The 16,090-nt window shown below is 36.1% G+C and overlaps 1 protein-coding gene across 2 annotated transcripts in view; it reads right to left on the bottom strand.

The window, feature by feature from the left end:
• LOC150099979 (kinesin heavy chain-like) overlaps positions 1-16,090 on the bottom strand; it is a 579,478-nt gene that overhangs the window by 225,745 nt on the left and 337,643 nt on the right. For both annotated transcript variants that reach the window (XM_090403282.1, XM_090403283.1), the window contains exon 16: positions 7,578-7,673. In XM_090403282.1, coding sequence (XP_090259408.1) covers positions 7,578-7,673 — 96 coding nt within the window. The remainder of the gene's footprint in view (positions 1-7,577; positions 7,674-16,090) is intronic.

Below are 16,090 nucleotides of genomic sequence, written 5' to 3'. Positions count from 1 at the left end.
GTCAAAGCAGAATTAAAAGAGACTGTATTTAACAAAAGGTTGACCAATCTATGTTACTGCTACAATGCTGTCAAAGAGTGTGAACAAATGCTTGCAGACCTCTGTCCCACAGCTGTTCCAGGTCTGGTCAATGCAGTCGAAGAGAAAGGAAATCCAGAAAAGAGGCATGAACAAATCAAAGAAAGTAGGGAAAGGAGAGAAGGACCTAAGGTGAGAGAAGGGATAGAAGAGAGTGATAGACCATTGATAAATAAATTGACAGGGTCCGATGCAGATGCAGATAATATCAAGGCCTTGGTCAGACAAGAAATAGGAATTTTCCAAAGCCCATTATGGATCGGTTGGATGAGGTGATGACACAACTGGGAACTTTGTCTGTAAGGACCCCAGAGCCTAGTCATAGCAGAACTGAAGAACCCACTAGGTTAATACGAGAAGAAGTTGAGCATCTACAAAGACCACTTCTTGATTGATTGGAGTCAGTGATGCAGAGGCTATCAGAAATCACCTCCCAACAAGCAACAGTAAATCCTCTGAGTCAAGGGAGAACTACTGATCTGAGCAATGGTAGAGAACCCCCAAGGTGCTTCAAGTGTGACAAGATTGGACATCTTGCTCGTAACTGTTATGTAAATAGGAAACGCTTCAGTAAGGGCCACAATGGAGAGTTAAACTCACACACTTATACGAGCAGAGTATGGAATAAAAGGCAAAGAAAGAAGGAGCAGCCTAATGAAATGATGGACACTGGAGCCCAGTCATCCATCATGTCTGAGGATTTCTTTATGACAATACAGCCCTATATTAAGGATAATATCACCCATCTCAGACGACCTGTGAGAATATCAGGTGTTACAACCTCCAGCACTCACGCTTCAAGATCGGTGAAACTCAAGACATACCTACCAGAATTCAAATTGTATGTTTGGCAAGAGTTTCTGGTCCTGTCAGGGTCCTCTCTCCCACACATTAAACTGATTCTGGGTCTGTCAAGGTATAAATTTAGGTGTAATTATATAAGGAGGGAGACATACCTACTAGAAAGGAAGAAGATCAAAGGAAAAGACAACAATCCACGCAAGGAGGAAGCCCTAATACAAAATGCCCCCGCAAGTAAGAAGAATAATGTTAGATGTCAAAGAGAGCAGGAGAATCCAGTCTCAGACAGACAGTTCTCCAGGTACACTCAATTTGGAGAGCACATTGGGGCAAGTATACCAAATGAACGAATGTCAACTAGGGTGGGGGAAAGAAACTACGAGAACCAGAATCAAGATAGGATATGAGAACAAACCAGGTATAACCTTAGGCTCCGACAAAATGGTAAGGAAGACCACAGGAAGGGAGTTTATCCCCCCTGAGTGAACATACCTCTGATGAACGATTTCTGACGAAAGGATCTTAATCTGGGATGCATCTCGGACAGCTAACTGAGGTGTGAAAGAAGGCATAAGTAGGACAAATAGGAGAAGGAAACTTAGAAAGAAAACTTTTCTTTTAGGCTTACACAGTGATCCGAATGCATTTTTGAAAATTATGGAGACAACTACCGTGTTTGAATAAAAACTTTAGTTTAATTAGAAAGAAAAAACACAGTCAGGATAAAACACATAGCAGAATTCAGTGTCTACAATTCACCAGGTGTTTCTTCAATAAGTAACAAGTTCCTGAAGGAATGAAGAGAGAAGGAATAGAAAGTTTATCAGTAAACAGAAAGGAATCCAAAGGGATGAATTACACCAGTAGAAATCTAAATGACAATGCTATCAAACACAAGGGCACAATTTACTTCTATAATCTAGGGAATCCACAGCATGAAGAGTGGATAAAGAACAGAAAATCCTTGACAAAATTGAAACACCAAATGTAAGAAAAATTTTATGAAAATTTTTTAAGGAGGGAGAGAACCTTTGTTAAATTTGTGACCCTTGTAAACTTCATAAGAGAATTTACTTGATCACAATTTAACGAGTAGAAACCTTAATGAAAAAAATAGTACTTGCATCGTAGTATAAAATGAAATAAATATATTGAAAGAAATAATTGTTAACTCATAAGAACATTGATTGTATAATATTAGAAAAATAAGATAGTTAATGTACAGTATTTAGTTATAAGAATTCTGCATGTAAAAGGCTTGCTTGTTATACACTTGAAACTAGAGATTATAAGTTATGCTAATTCTTAGAAAATTTGGGTGAGCTGATAGAGTATGATAAAGCTGACTCATAGGATTAACTAGAATCAAAGTAAAGCCCAAGGTCACGGTTCCTGATTTAGACAATGCCAAGGGTCAGTCACGTTCACATGACCCACCAAAGATAGAAGTTTCACCAGGGAGATGCCGCCCTAACAGGTTACGATAAATGTATCCTAATTTCGGGGGGGGGGGGGGGGGATTTAGTTGCACGAGGTGCCGGTAGGATCATAATATAAAAGGGTTAGGAACTCCCCCCCCCGCAAGGTCTTTTTGCGAGTTTTCATTTGGAGGTTACCTTATGAGTTTCCTGAGTGACGGTAAGGAGTTCCCCTCCACCTGCCACGACATGGAATATTATTAAGTGGGATTTAGATCCTGTTTTCCTACCATCGAGAACAAAGGCCGCCACCTGGTCGGAAAGAAAGGTATTTACTGTATACTAAGCCAACTCTGGTCTAAAGGAAGGAGATCATCAATAGAAATTGCGGATATCCTCATGGCAAATCTGATGACTGCAGAACAGCAGATAGATTGTGTTTCTTTAGAAGAAGCCTGATATGGTATAACCGAGGTGGCCTTCATAATCTGAAGTGCTCCAAGTATGTCCCACTACAGAAGGAATATTTCCTCAGGAATCACAGATAAGTAACGTCTAGTAGAAGAGCTTCATCAAACAGTATTGTGAAAAATTTTATGTTAATACTGTTAATCTAATATGGCTGTAATTGTAGTTCGTATTACAAGGCAATTTGAAGGACTAGAATGAAAGTTGAACTAGGACTTTAGCTCACTTGATAGTATAGAGAAAGAGGGAACTAGTTTATCAGTGTTACTGAATGAGCGATAGTGTGTATTGATACTAGTATATGTAATTTGCCCTTAACTGAGAAAGGTCAAAAGAACTGAATATGGCGTTCATTGTAGCAACGGAATTGCCAGGCCCACATAACTCTTGTAAATCAATGTGTGTAATCCAATTGTGTCTAATTGAATTATTGTGTCATATTATAGTGTTTAAGAGGGTGAAAGATTTAAGCCAACTTAATTATTGACAGGAAAGCCTCTTTATCTTGTGTGTATAGAGTTTTTGTGGAGGCATAATAGTTTATCCCACGTGCTAGTGGGAAACTTTCAATGTTTGTATTTTGCTTTTCTTATTAACATTGTATCATCTTAGTATTGAATTGTAGTTTTTAGAATTTAATGTACTGTATTATTTTTATGAATTTAATAATAAACTTTTACTTATCAAATAATCAGTTGTCTGAAATTGCCATTCCATGCACCGCTTGTAATTACGTACGAACCTAGGCGTAGGGGGGGGGGAGTTAAGTTACGAGATCAAGGTTACGACTGCATGATTATTTCACTTCTAGACTTATTTAGGAGTTGCTTCTTGTTTTAAATTTCTTTATAAACTAAATGTCCTAAATGGCGCAGCTTTAAAAAAATAAATGTTTTAGGATACTAAGAGGAGCAAGAGCTTAGATTTCTAGTACGGAAGTGACGATACGTGAAGAAAAGGGATGACATATAAAGGAAAGGAAAGTATAAGGATAATATATATTTAAACAAGAATGGGACACAACAGTACACGTCTGTCCATCAATTCTTAAAGAATTTTTATACCTTTTTTAAAATTAATATTTAAAATTATTTTTTTATCTATGCAACTTTCTACAATTGTTCCTTTGAACACTAATAGTGTTATATCATATACTAGCTATGACCGTGGCATGAGCTAATATACGCATGAATTATGACTCATTATTGCGATTCATTTGAATGTAGTTAATGGTCTCTCTCTCTCTGGTGATGGACAAAATATATTGGAGGTTTTGAATAAAATTCTCTATAATTTTTTTTTTTTTTACATGTAAGCCATAAAAGTTATTTTAATAAAACTGTTCTGATATGTGGTGCTCAAAAGCTTTTCTAAGAATGTTCGAGGCTATCCAGAAGAGGGCAATCTGCTTAATATATCACTCTCTCCTTACAAACTTCTTTGAATTGCTTTCTCATAGATTCCTTGTTTCTGCAATTCATTTTATTTATTTTTTTTAATATATGTATTTTCATGGACACTACACCATCAAATTACCCACTACCATTTCTTCACTTTTCTCTAGTCATAAAAACACAAGAAGCTGCAGGTCAACATCAATACACAGTTCGCTCTGAACTCAATGCAAGAACTTATCCCCATCTTTCATTCCATCTATCTCTGGTCTTTGAAAAAGCTAAATTTCTCCATACAATTTAACCAATACATATAATTTTTAGGTATTCAGGAAACTCATCAACAAATTCCTTCTTTCTCCCTAATTATTTAACCACCTACACAGCAATACTGTGTTACAGGTTTTGTGACTTCTAGTGCGTGGAGTTGACATTTAAAAAAATAATAATAATAAAACAAAATTTAAAAAATTCAGTCATTTTTATGTATATAAAAAAAAACAAAGCTAACATGTACTTCACATTCTAAAAGAGAATTTGTCGTCATCATCATTAAATTCCTGAAATGACCCCTATAGGAGAGTTTACAGAATACTATAATAGTACCACTCTGTCTTTACAAAAGACTGTAAACTTATAGCACATCAGTAGTGTGAACATGCTAAGAAATCCTTTTTATCATTTTTTTAATAGTAATTTTTTTCTTTGTATTTAGTTTTACATAGTCCATAAACCTTGCTCTACAGGGCTTATGGACAGACCAAACACAGAACTTTTTTCAAGCCACTTGAAATAAGTGGAGTGGCAGTCTCACACTGACTGATGGAATTCATCTCCCACCTAAAGACAATCACAAATATCTATACCTATAGTAGGATTCAAACCTACCATTTGCTGGTTGGAGAGTGGATACATTAACCACTCAGCAATATGAAAAGATTGCATTACTACTAACTTCCTATCAACAACTTTTCTCCAAATTACTCAGTTATTTGCTACAGAATTTGTGACCCCCCACCCACCCCACCTATTGTAGGCTGTTTTTATGATCCTATGAGGTATATATTGCATATTTATAAAGAATCTCAGAATTTTTTTTATGTTCATTTATTACATTTTCTTCTATTACAATTAAAATCTGTATGTATGTGCGTGCGTGTGTGTGTGGTTCAGTTGTTATAGACAATGCCCTCTGATTGGAAGGATCTGGGTTTGAATCATATCTACAATACAAAGAACCTTTATCAGGTTTCTTCGTGTTGTAGAGGCAGGTCATGGTGGAATACTCATTCCTTCAACATACCCAAACAAAGACATCAAGTGTTGTGAGATCAGGAGAATGTAAATTCTATGAACCTCCAAATGAGCCTCTAGGAGAAGTGTTCTGATAAATAGGCTCTAGAACCATGTGATATGTGACTGGTTTCACCATCCTGTTGGAATACCTGTGCACAAAATGGAATGCTTTTTGTACAACACATCCTGTTGTACAAATACTGGGTAAATGTTAGTTCCAACTAACACATTCCTGATGCAGTGGTCGCTATTCAAGGTCACAGTTACCCCACCTTCTTCAAAGTAGAGCAATTATTCCATGGCTGGAAACTGACCACCATGTGGTGACCTTCTTACTATGAAGAGGTTTCTCTTGGACAAATTCAGGTCTCGAGAAACCAAGAAAGCTATAGGTTTGCCTGTCTACATGACCACTTGGATGAAAATGCACTCTGTTTGAGAACCAGACATTATGGAAGATGGTTGAATCTTCATAGACACTGGCCAGCACACATGCACAGTATTCCTGCTGTTGCTGTTAAACACTGACCCAACTGAATGACATACAAAAAAGGCACCCAGTTCCTTAAGAATTCTTTGTAGTGACCACCTCGGTAATCCCAAGTTTTATTACTGTTCGGTGTTGACTATATTTTGGAGACTAACACTTGCTCCAGCACTCCCTGGTGAATCTCATTTGTGTTAACAGTTTGTAGTCACTCCCGAATGCCCTTTGCATTGCAGCAGAACACTTCCAGTGCGTTGGAACCTCTTGATTAAGGCAATGATGACATTTCATAGAACCTCATTGGGAGGTTTTAAGAACCTCCCAGGGAAATGTTCTGATAAATAGGCTCTAGAACCATGTGATTTGTGACAGGTTGTTGCTCCATTCTGTTGGAATACCTGTGCACAAAATGAAATGTTTTTGCACAACACATTCTATAGAAATCCCAAGTGAATGGAACCAAACACATTCTCGATGTAGTGTTTGCTATTAATGGTCACACCACTCTCTTCAATGAAGTAGGACCCAATAATGCCATCTCAACTAAGGCAATGATGACATTTTTGCTTGCAAAATGCAAACAATCTGCTCACAAACATGTTATAAGTCTGGACCATTTGCTCTACCAACTCAGTATGAACAAAAATAATGCTCAGCAATAAATGTCTTTTCTTCCAATGTCAACACCACTGCTACAGCTAAATGTAATGGCGTAGACTCTACATGTGCTCTTCTATTAATGTGCATGCAGTCAAATGGCATATCTCATAGCGCATCTACTAAGAGGGTACTGTAGTTTGTACTTTTTTTTTTTTTTTTTTTGCACCATACTGTACTATCCAACCAACATAATGTGTTTGAATCCCAGTGTAATGTGGGTGTTAGTGAAAGTATTTAGGTTATAGATGATTTTTGTTGCTCTGAAGTGTAAGATCATTACTCTGCTTATTGCAGGCTTGAATCAGCTTGAAAATACTACACACTTGGTTTCCAGAACAAGGCTTCTGATTACCTAACAAAAACCTACCTATGGTACTAAACGTGTAAGAGCAATTATAACCTTTCATGATAGGCATCAAAGTGCAAATTGTGCATGCTGAAGGTCCTGATTTTGCTATATGAATTACTATTTATCCAATGCAATTACAATTTCTCTTCATTAACTAACCATCAGTTCATTCAGGAAATTACTTATTAACTGAAAACAAGACAAAAATAATGTTTTTAAATCAAGACCAGCAAAAATAAAATAAGACAATACAGTTTCATAAAGCCAGAATCCTGCTAAAAATTTGAAATGACACTGTGTGAGTGTCACAATTTCAAGCACAATTCAATTACAATAATCAATCACTGAAGATATAACAGTTCTCAGTTTTACATAATAGATAGCATGGTATTAAGCAAACAGCAAAGTGACTCACTCAGAGATGCTTTCATTAGGTTCCAGGTGAAGGGGTAGATTTATGTTAATCAATAATAACATTTAACATATCTCTTGGAAGTCTAATTATTATTTATAACTTTATAAAACAAAAATACAATATTCTCATTCCTGTTTTTAAAGTCAATGTTGTCAATTTTATTTCAGAAAGTAAAAATGGAAAAGATATATGAACAACAAAGATGAAATACCTGACTAATTAGTAATCGACATTCGGCTAATTCTTTTTCATTAGATTCAATTTTTTTGTTGCAGTCAGACTGGAACACTTCTAGTTGGCTACATCGCTATTAAAAACAAAAATTAGAGATAAGAATTCAACTTAAATGTCACTTCAGTATGCATTAAATAAAATTCATGCAAAAGTGAAAAAAAAAAATAAAATAAACATTTTTTTAAAACAATGTTAATATAATTGATTTTCAAATGCTGATGTTAATTTATTATTAAGACAGACCTCCAGGGAGTCAGAGACTCATTGAGGGAGGCCACATACTACACACACCAGCTATCATACTTATTCTTGAATTCATTCACACTGCTTGCGCTCACAACATCCAATGGCAATCCATTCCAATCACGCACCACCCTCCGAGAGAAAAATCTAGCCTTCACTCCCTTCTTAGCAGCCTTCTTTCTCAGTTCCAAGGATGCCCTCTTGTCCTTTCCCCACCCTCCATAAAATGAAAAATTCCATCAATTGAATAAATAAAAATTTGTTATCCAACAATTTCATTAATATTAAACTCAATTATTCCATTTGCCTTAAAATTTATTTATAAACATTTAGATAATTTAAAATCAAAATAACAATAATGCTACCCTCTTCCCTTAAGTCCTGTATGGTTAGCATCAGTTTAACAGAAACTAATTCCCCACTCTCGTGATGATATTTCTGTCATTCTGTAATTAATTACAATTCACTCATGCTGCAGCAAATTCATAGAATGAAAGAAACAATTTGTTATAATGGAAAGTTTGCTACAGTGAATCTTCTTTATTAAATATGGAGACAAAAATACATGTGTTGGAGCAATTATTTTACTTACAATTAAAAAAATAACACTTGAAATTTTGACCTATATATTAAGGTGCATGACACTACACATAAGTATGATAAATCTAACTGCTTTGTTAACCATTAACACTAGACTGACTTTTGGTAAGGAAAAATAAATAAATACAGATATCCTTGATTAATGCGATTAATTAATCTCTTGATGTTACCACATATATCAAAATCGCTTTAATCAAATATAATAATCAATGTTAAAATTACAATTCATCCATGATCGATTACTATATTAATATTTCGTTTTATACACCCTCTATCCAAAAATAAACTGAACTTTTCGAAAATAGAAGAAACTAGTGGCATCACCTGTTGTATCTTTTTGTTGTCGAAAGCGGCAACCTTCATTAGTGTTGTGTCAACTGTTTATGACATTTGTTTCATTAGAAGCCAAGTGATAACCAGAAGTGACAGTGTATTTTGACGAACGGTCAGAAAATGAGTTTCAAACAGAGAGCTGGAATTGACTTTTGTGTTAAACTTGGTAAAAGTTTTACCAAAATGCATCAAATGCTTCAAAACGCATATGGTGATGAATGCTTATCCTGTACTCAAGTTTATGAGTGGTTTAAGCGATTTCAAAGTGGTCGTGAGATGCTTGAGGATGACAAAAAGCCAGGCCGTCCAAAAGCTTGACTGAGCGAAGTTAACATCCAAAAAGTGCGTGATTTCATCAAAGAAAATCCAAAATCGTCCATGAGATTGATTGAAGATGAAATGGGGATTCCAAAATCAACTGTGCACAACATCTTGACCGAGAGTTTGGGCCTTCGCAAATTGAATTCGCAATTTGTTCCCCACAAGTTGACAGATGACCAAAAAATGTATTGAATTGAATACTGCAAGAACCTCATTAAAACCACTCGTAAGGACTCAAACTTCCTTGAAATGATCATTACTGGTGACAAAACGTGGTGTATTGAGTATGAGCCTGAAACAAAGCGGCAACGCTGAGTGGAGACTACCAGATACTCATATGCATTTATCCAACAATAAAAGAAGTAGAGCTACTGCCTTTGCTTCAGTACTCCTAAAATAACAATGGCAAAGGTAATTAATGAAGAACTAGTTCAACAACTCAGAGAATCAATGATATATGATCACCAGTATGGATTTACAAGACTCATTAAACACAAGCCAATGAAAGGTTAGAAGAAATATGCATGGATGCTCTTGTATTTCTAAGGCATTTAACTGGGTCTGGCAGTTAGGCTTTATTACCAAGCTGCTACCTTGTTGTTTCCCTCATGCCTTTTGTGAATTGATTGCTGGCTTCCTCTCTGGTCATTCTTTACGTATCATGGTGAATGGTTTCCTGTCATCTGATTTTTCAATCACTGCTGGAGTGTTATACCAGGGTTCTGTGCTTTCACTTACACTTTCCTCCTGTGCAGCAACTATCTTCTCTTACTTAATCCAGTCCTATTCGTAGCTTTATTGATAACAATACACTCTAGTTCTCAGTTCTGTAGTGCTCAAATCAATCAAATATCAAGATTTTTTATGTACAAAGCCTTGGAGCCAGTCTCCTTGCTGTTTAGGTGGGGATGAGATAAGACCCATGCTTCACTTTTGATGATATTCTGCTTGCCAATCTTGGGTTTACTTTCCCATCTAGCCAATCCTAGCATAGGCATATCATGACCATTGGGTTGGTGTTCTTTTTTATTCTAAACACTTCTCTTTTGTTCAAATACTGACACTTTATAAATCACAGGTAAGGAGTTGCTTTTATTTGTGAAATTTTTGATCTAGAGTTCGATTTCTTAAATTAGAAGCTGTTGTTTGGTATCTTGCAGTTTACTTTTTATTATCAAATTGGGCTGATGTTATATGGAATAAATGTGGATCTTTAACATATTCTTAATATTCATTGGCCATTATGAGACTGTTGAGATTAGGGTGACTAATTAGCATCTCATAGGCCTCTCAGCATATGTCTTTGTACTATTACTATGATATAAGGATTGGATTTTTCTGATCACTTCTGTGGAATGTATTAAGCACATGATCATAAAAGCTCAATCCCCATGCTTAGCGAATATGATGCGCCATTTGTGTTCTTCTGTAATTATGCAATAGGTGACCCATTGTGTGCGTGTGTTTACTCCATGATAATGATCTTAATATGAATGAAAAATGAAATAAGTGTTTACTTTTATCTTAATATTGCTCCAAGATGGTGGTGGTAACTGTATCCAAAATTTTACCATAATAAGCCAATTAAACCTATTTGATGAGTTTATATTCTGTGTTGAGGATTTACTAATTCGTTCTTATGTTACACATCTACAGAGACCTATGATTCTGATGAAATAAGCAATATTATCTGGGAAAACATAACATGTTAATATGTTATTAGAAGTGCAAGATGAGTGACTTTTTAATATTGTTATTTAATGTGTAGAAAGGCTCAGATGATGACTACTGTTCATGCTATTAACTCAACATTTGCAGTGAGAGGAAATGCCAACTACCACTGTACCATTAGTACACCCTGTACTAATCAACATCATAGGCATCAGATGCTACCATTTAAACTAACTGGATTTGATTATGGTTGCAAATTTGGATATGGAATAAACACACTGTTGCACTAATAAGCCTTTATGAAAAAGATGGGGCCACTATGTCTCTCTGTTTGCTTGGAAGATGGAAGATGAAAGAAAAATGTTCTGGAAGCCATTGAAAGAGCTTAGAAAAGAAGGAAAGAGTACTGTGAAAGGAATCGTTCAAAGGTAATTGAGTTGAAAAAAAAACTGAAGATAAGAACATCCTAGATGTATGACCAATTACAACCAATTACATTGAATGGCTGTTAAATGCAAACAGGAGTACACATTAATATTTGAGGTAGAAAAAGCTATCAAAAAACTTAAAATGTGGAAAGGCAGCTGGAGTAGATGATATTCAACCAGAAATGCTTAAATATGGAGGTATAAAAGTTTTGCAGTGGCTACACTGCATAATTCAGAAGGCCTGATGAGAAGGTTAAATTCCAGATGATTGGAGTAGAGCTCTGATAGTTCCCATCTATAAAAAAAGGGAATAAAGCTGAAAGTGAAAATTAAAGAGGAATTTCTCTGCTGGGTGTTCCGGTTATGATTTATGCAAGCATACTTGAAAAGATGCTGAGAAAAAATGTGGAAGAAAACTTGAAGAACAAGCTAGATATGATAAGTTGCCCATAGCAAGCATTTCAAAAAAAAACAAAAAAAAAACAACAATTATATGGAGTAAATAGAATATTTTACAGAGCAATACATAGTCTATACTTAAGTTGCGAGTCAGTAGTTAGAACTGAAAGAAATACAGCAAGATTGTTTGATGTAAAATCAGGAATAAGACAATAATGCACATATCTACACTCTTCATCATCTATATGGAACATTATGAATGAAAATGGCATTAAACCTGATATTAGAATCACAAATATCAAACTGAGTTCTTTGCTTTATGCAGAATTTGATTTCCATGACAGATTTTGGCGTGGAAATCAGCAATAAAAATACCAAACTATGAAAACAAACATGAACACAGAAAGCAAACTTCAGCTGCATTTTCATGGAGAACCTACAGAACAAGTAAAATATTTCAACTATTTAAACACGGTATTTAGTGCAGATGGCAAATTAAATTTGGAAGTAGACAACTTCCAAATTTAATTCCGTAAAATTGATCTGTTTTACGAGTCAGACAAAAACAATAGAAGAATTATTTGAGCAGTGAGGCAATGCAGTTAATATATGTGTATGGTCCACACAAGAAAGACCACAAGACCTATAGCAAATGGGAATGGATATGTGGGTAGCAGACACCACAGAATAGTATATGGTGGAGTGGAATCTAGGAGAATAAGAATGACTAGTGGAGTACCTCAGGGTTCTGTATACTTGGACCACTACTTTTTAATTTGTGTATCAATGATATAGGGAAATATTTTAAAGTGGAAGATACAGTTGTTTGCTGATGATGCAAAACTAGGAGAGCAACAGCTGATAAAGATGATTAGATATCCTACAAGTTGATTTAAATAAATTGGCATTAAAGGCAAAGGATAATGATTATGAATTTAATGTTGCAAAATGTAAAGTAAGCACTTCAGGTTGAAAAGATTGCATATATTGTGTATGTGTATGAGGTGCTTAAGCATCAGGGGGGTGCTTAAGGGTCAAAGCTGTATAACTGAGAGGAGACCTCCACATAGCCTTTAAACGAATGCGGAGAACCGACCAGAGCTTCTGACCTAATGTCCAATCCTCACCTTCTCGTGGTGCACCCTGTTGGGTATCTACTTGGATGGGCTGGCAATTTGGGACTTAGCCGACCAAATTGTATTCTTATTGGTTAAGTTAAACCAAAATAAAAAATGATGGTACGATATGACAAAATTTCATGCGGGCCGGGGCGTCGCCCGGTTAAACAAGGCCCCCGTTGTTTTCACCAGGAAACCAGGGCGAACAGCGAAAAGTCAGCTACTGGAACAAATCTGAACACACACCCCAATTCAATATCACCAGAGTTAAAGATCGGTACTATCAACGTAAGAAGCCTGAATGGCAAAGAAATGGAGCTAGCTGAGGAATTAGATAAGTACCAGATCGACATAATAGGGTGACTGAAACAAAAAAGACAAAAACTGGTGAGATCTTTCTGAGCAATAAATACAAAATGTTATATTCAGGAAATGACAATCAAGGAAAAGAAGGAGTAGCCATAGTATTCAACACAAAATACGAGGCTAATCTTCTTGAATGGCAGTCAGTGTCAAGTAGAGTAATGTGGGCAAATATGAGAATGGAGAACTGGACAATGAGACTTATTTGTGCCTATGGTCCCACAGAAGGTTCTACTAAGGTAGAAGTGGAGGAATTTTTTGAGGCTTTAGAAAAAGCAACTGACACAATGAAAAATGAAAAGTTGGTCCTTGTTGGGGATCTAAATAGCAGAGTAGGAAATGATTGCAAGACATACAAAAATATTTTGGAAAAATTTGGAGAAAAGAGCAAAGCTAATAATAATGGCAAATATCTGTTGGATTTCTGCTCAGGACATGGACTGGTTATTACTAACACCATGTTCCAACATAAAAATGTGCACAAATTCACATGGAGAGAAGAGGCAAGGAATAAGAAAAGTCTCATTAAAAAAAAAAAAAAAAATCAGCTAACGCCTTTTTATATTCCCGTATACGGGGAGTAGGCGAAGCCATTTTAGCCCTATCTAACTTTTGGAGATTCAGTGGGCAGTTCAATCTCCACTGGTACCAATCAGAGATAGATGGCCCAAGGCTATCACTAATTAAGCGGTACACAGTGAAGAGAGACGGCTCAAATGTGCCGCCATCTCGTGGTCCCTAACCCTAACATAATATATTTAATATCTGAAATAATGTGGATTGTATGGTCGATTTTCTTGAGTTTACAGGACGAAAAACCCGAGATTCCAAGAGGAAAAACCCGCTTGCCCATGCCAGAGATCGACTAACTCGGGAACTGGTCGAAAAAAGGCTTAGAAAAATTTCCTCTAGTCGCCAACTAGACTCGAAACCAAGTCTTCCTTCGTGTGGCCAAGCGCCGTGGTGTGCAAACACCACATCCACTGAGCTACACAGGCTCCCCGTATACAGGAATAAAAAAGGAAAAAAGAAAAGTCTCATTAACTATGTTATTGTTGATAGTGATGTTTTCTCCTTGGTGCAGGACACCAGAGTGTACAGAGGATTTGAAATTCTAAGCGATCACTATATAGTCTTGAGCAGGATAAAATTGAATTTCATATTGAAAAGAATAACATGTACGAAAGTTTTAAAGCGAATAAAAGTTGAGGCTCTCAGAAGTGAACTGTAGACTAAAATACACAAAGATTATTGAAGCAAAAATGAAAGTGTTTGAGAACAGGAATCAAACCTTGGAGATTCAGTGGCAAACTCTGAAGAAAACATTGATTGATTCTGCGAGAGAGGCATGTAGTGAGGTTGTCTGCAAGGATAAAAAAATCAGAACTCCCTGGTGGACACAGGAAGTTAAAGAGGCAGTGAAGGAAAAGAAGAAAGCATATCAAAAGTTCCTGTCAAATAAGTCAGCTTGTGCTATTAGAGAATACAGAGACAAATGTAAGAAAGCTAAACAGTGTGTAAAACTAGCTAAACAAAAGTCATGGGAGGACTTTGGCAAGAATGTAGAAAATAAATATCAAGAAGGTGGCAAAATATTCTGGAGGTTGTTGAAGAAGCTTAGGAATGGAGTAAAGAGTGCTGTAAAAGGAGTTAGAGATGATAAAGGTGAAATGAAAACAGGAGAAAAAGATATCCTTGAAGTATGGAGTAATTACTTTGAAAAACTGCTAAATGAAACAAGCAGTAATGACAGCTCAGTGGTAAAAAGCAATGACCAGGCATGCAGTCAGGAATACATATCCATACTTGAAGTAGAAAAAGCCATCAAAGGCTTGAAATGTGGAAAGGCAGCAGGAGTAGATGATATTCGACCAGAAATGCTGAAGTATGGTGGTGTAAGAGTCTTACAGTGGCTGCACCACATAGTTCAGAAAGCCTGGACAGAGGGACGAATTCCTGATGATTGGAGTAGAGCTCTCATAGTACCCATATATAAAAAGGGAAATAAAGGTGAATGTGAGAATTACAGAGATGTTTCCCTACTGAGTGTTCCTGGCAAGATCTATGCAAGTATACTTGAGAAACGGTTGAGAAGAATTGTGGAAGAAAAGCTTGGTGAAGCACAAGCAGGATTCAGGCCAAATAGAGGCTGTCAGGATCAGATCTTCACTTTATGACAAATAGTCGAGAAAGCATGGGAATATAACAAAGATCTGTATTTAAGTTTTGTCGATTTGGAAGAGGCATATGACAAGGTGCCAAGAGAGAAGCTATTCAATACGCTGCAGTTATATGGTGTCCATGGGGCATTATATCAAGCAATACTTAGTCTTTATTTGAGTTGTAAGTCAGCAGTTAGAATTGAAGGAAGTACAGGAGAATGGTTTAATGTTTAATCTGGTGTGAGACAAGGATGTACAATATCCCCTCTGTTATTCATTATCTATATGGATCACATTATGAAGGAAAGTGGTATTAAATAGGATATCAAAATTGGAGATGTTAATGTCAGCTCTTTGCTTTATGCGGATGATGTTATACTTCTAAATAAATCCGCTACAAGTCTGCAAAATTCTCTGACTAAATTGAATAGCTGTTGTAATAGATATGGAATGAAGGTCAGCAATAAAAAGACAAAGACAATGAAAGTAGACAGAATCATTGAAAATGTCAACTGTGTTGTGAAGAGAACCTGTGGAACAAGTGAAACATTTCAGCTACTTAGGCACGATTTTTACTGAAGATGGTAAATTAAATATAGAAATAGACAACAGAATCAGAAAAGCTGGTATGGTAGGAAGCCAATTGAATAAATTCATATGGAATAAGAGAGAAATTAGCTATATGCAAGACAGTGTTGAAACCAGTTTTAACTTATGGATCTGAGAGCTGGGTCAGAAGTAAAACACTTGACCAAAGACTAGAGACTGCAGACATGAGAGTCCTGAGAAAGATTATAGGCGTGAACAGATGGCAACAATGGTAATATCATATTAAAAACAAGGAAAGTAGGA

Source organism: Typopeltis vanoorti, chromosome 13 (assembly GCF_054136105.1).
Source record: "Typopeltis vanoorti isolate ZY-2024b chromosome 13, IOZ_Tvanoo_1.0, whole genome shotgun sequence".
NCBI classification, from domain to species: Eukaryota; Metazoa; Arthropoda; class Arachnida; order Uropygi; family Thelyphonidae; genus Typopeltis; species Typopeltis vanoorti.
This window is presented reverse-complemented; position numbering and strand designations above follow the sequence as displayed.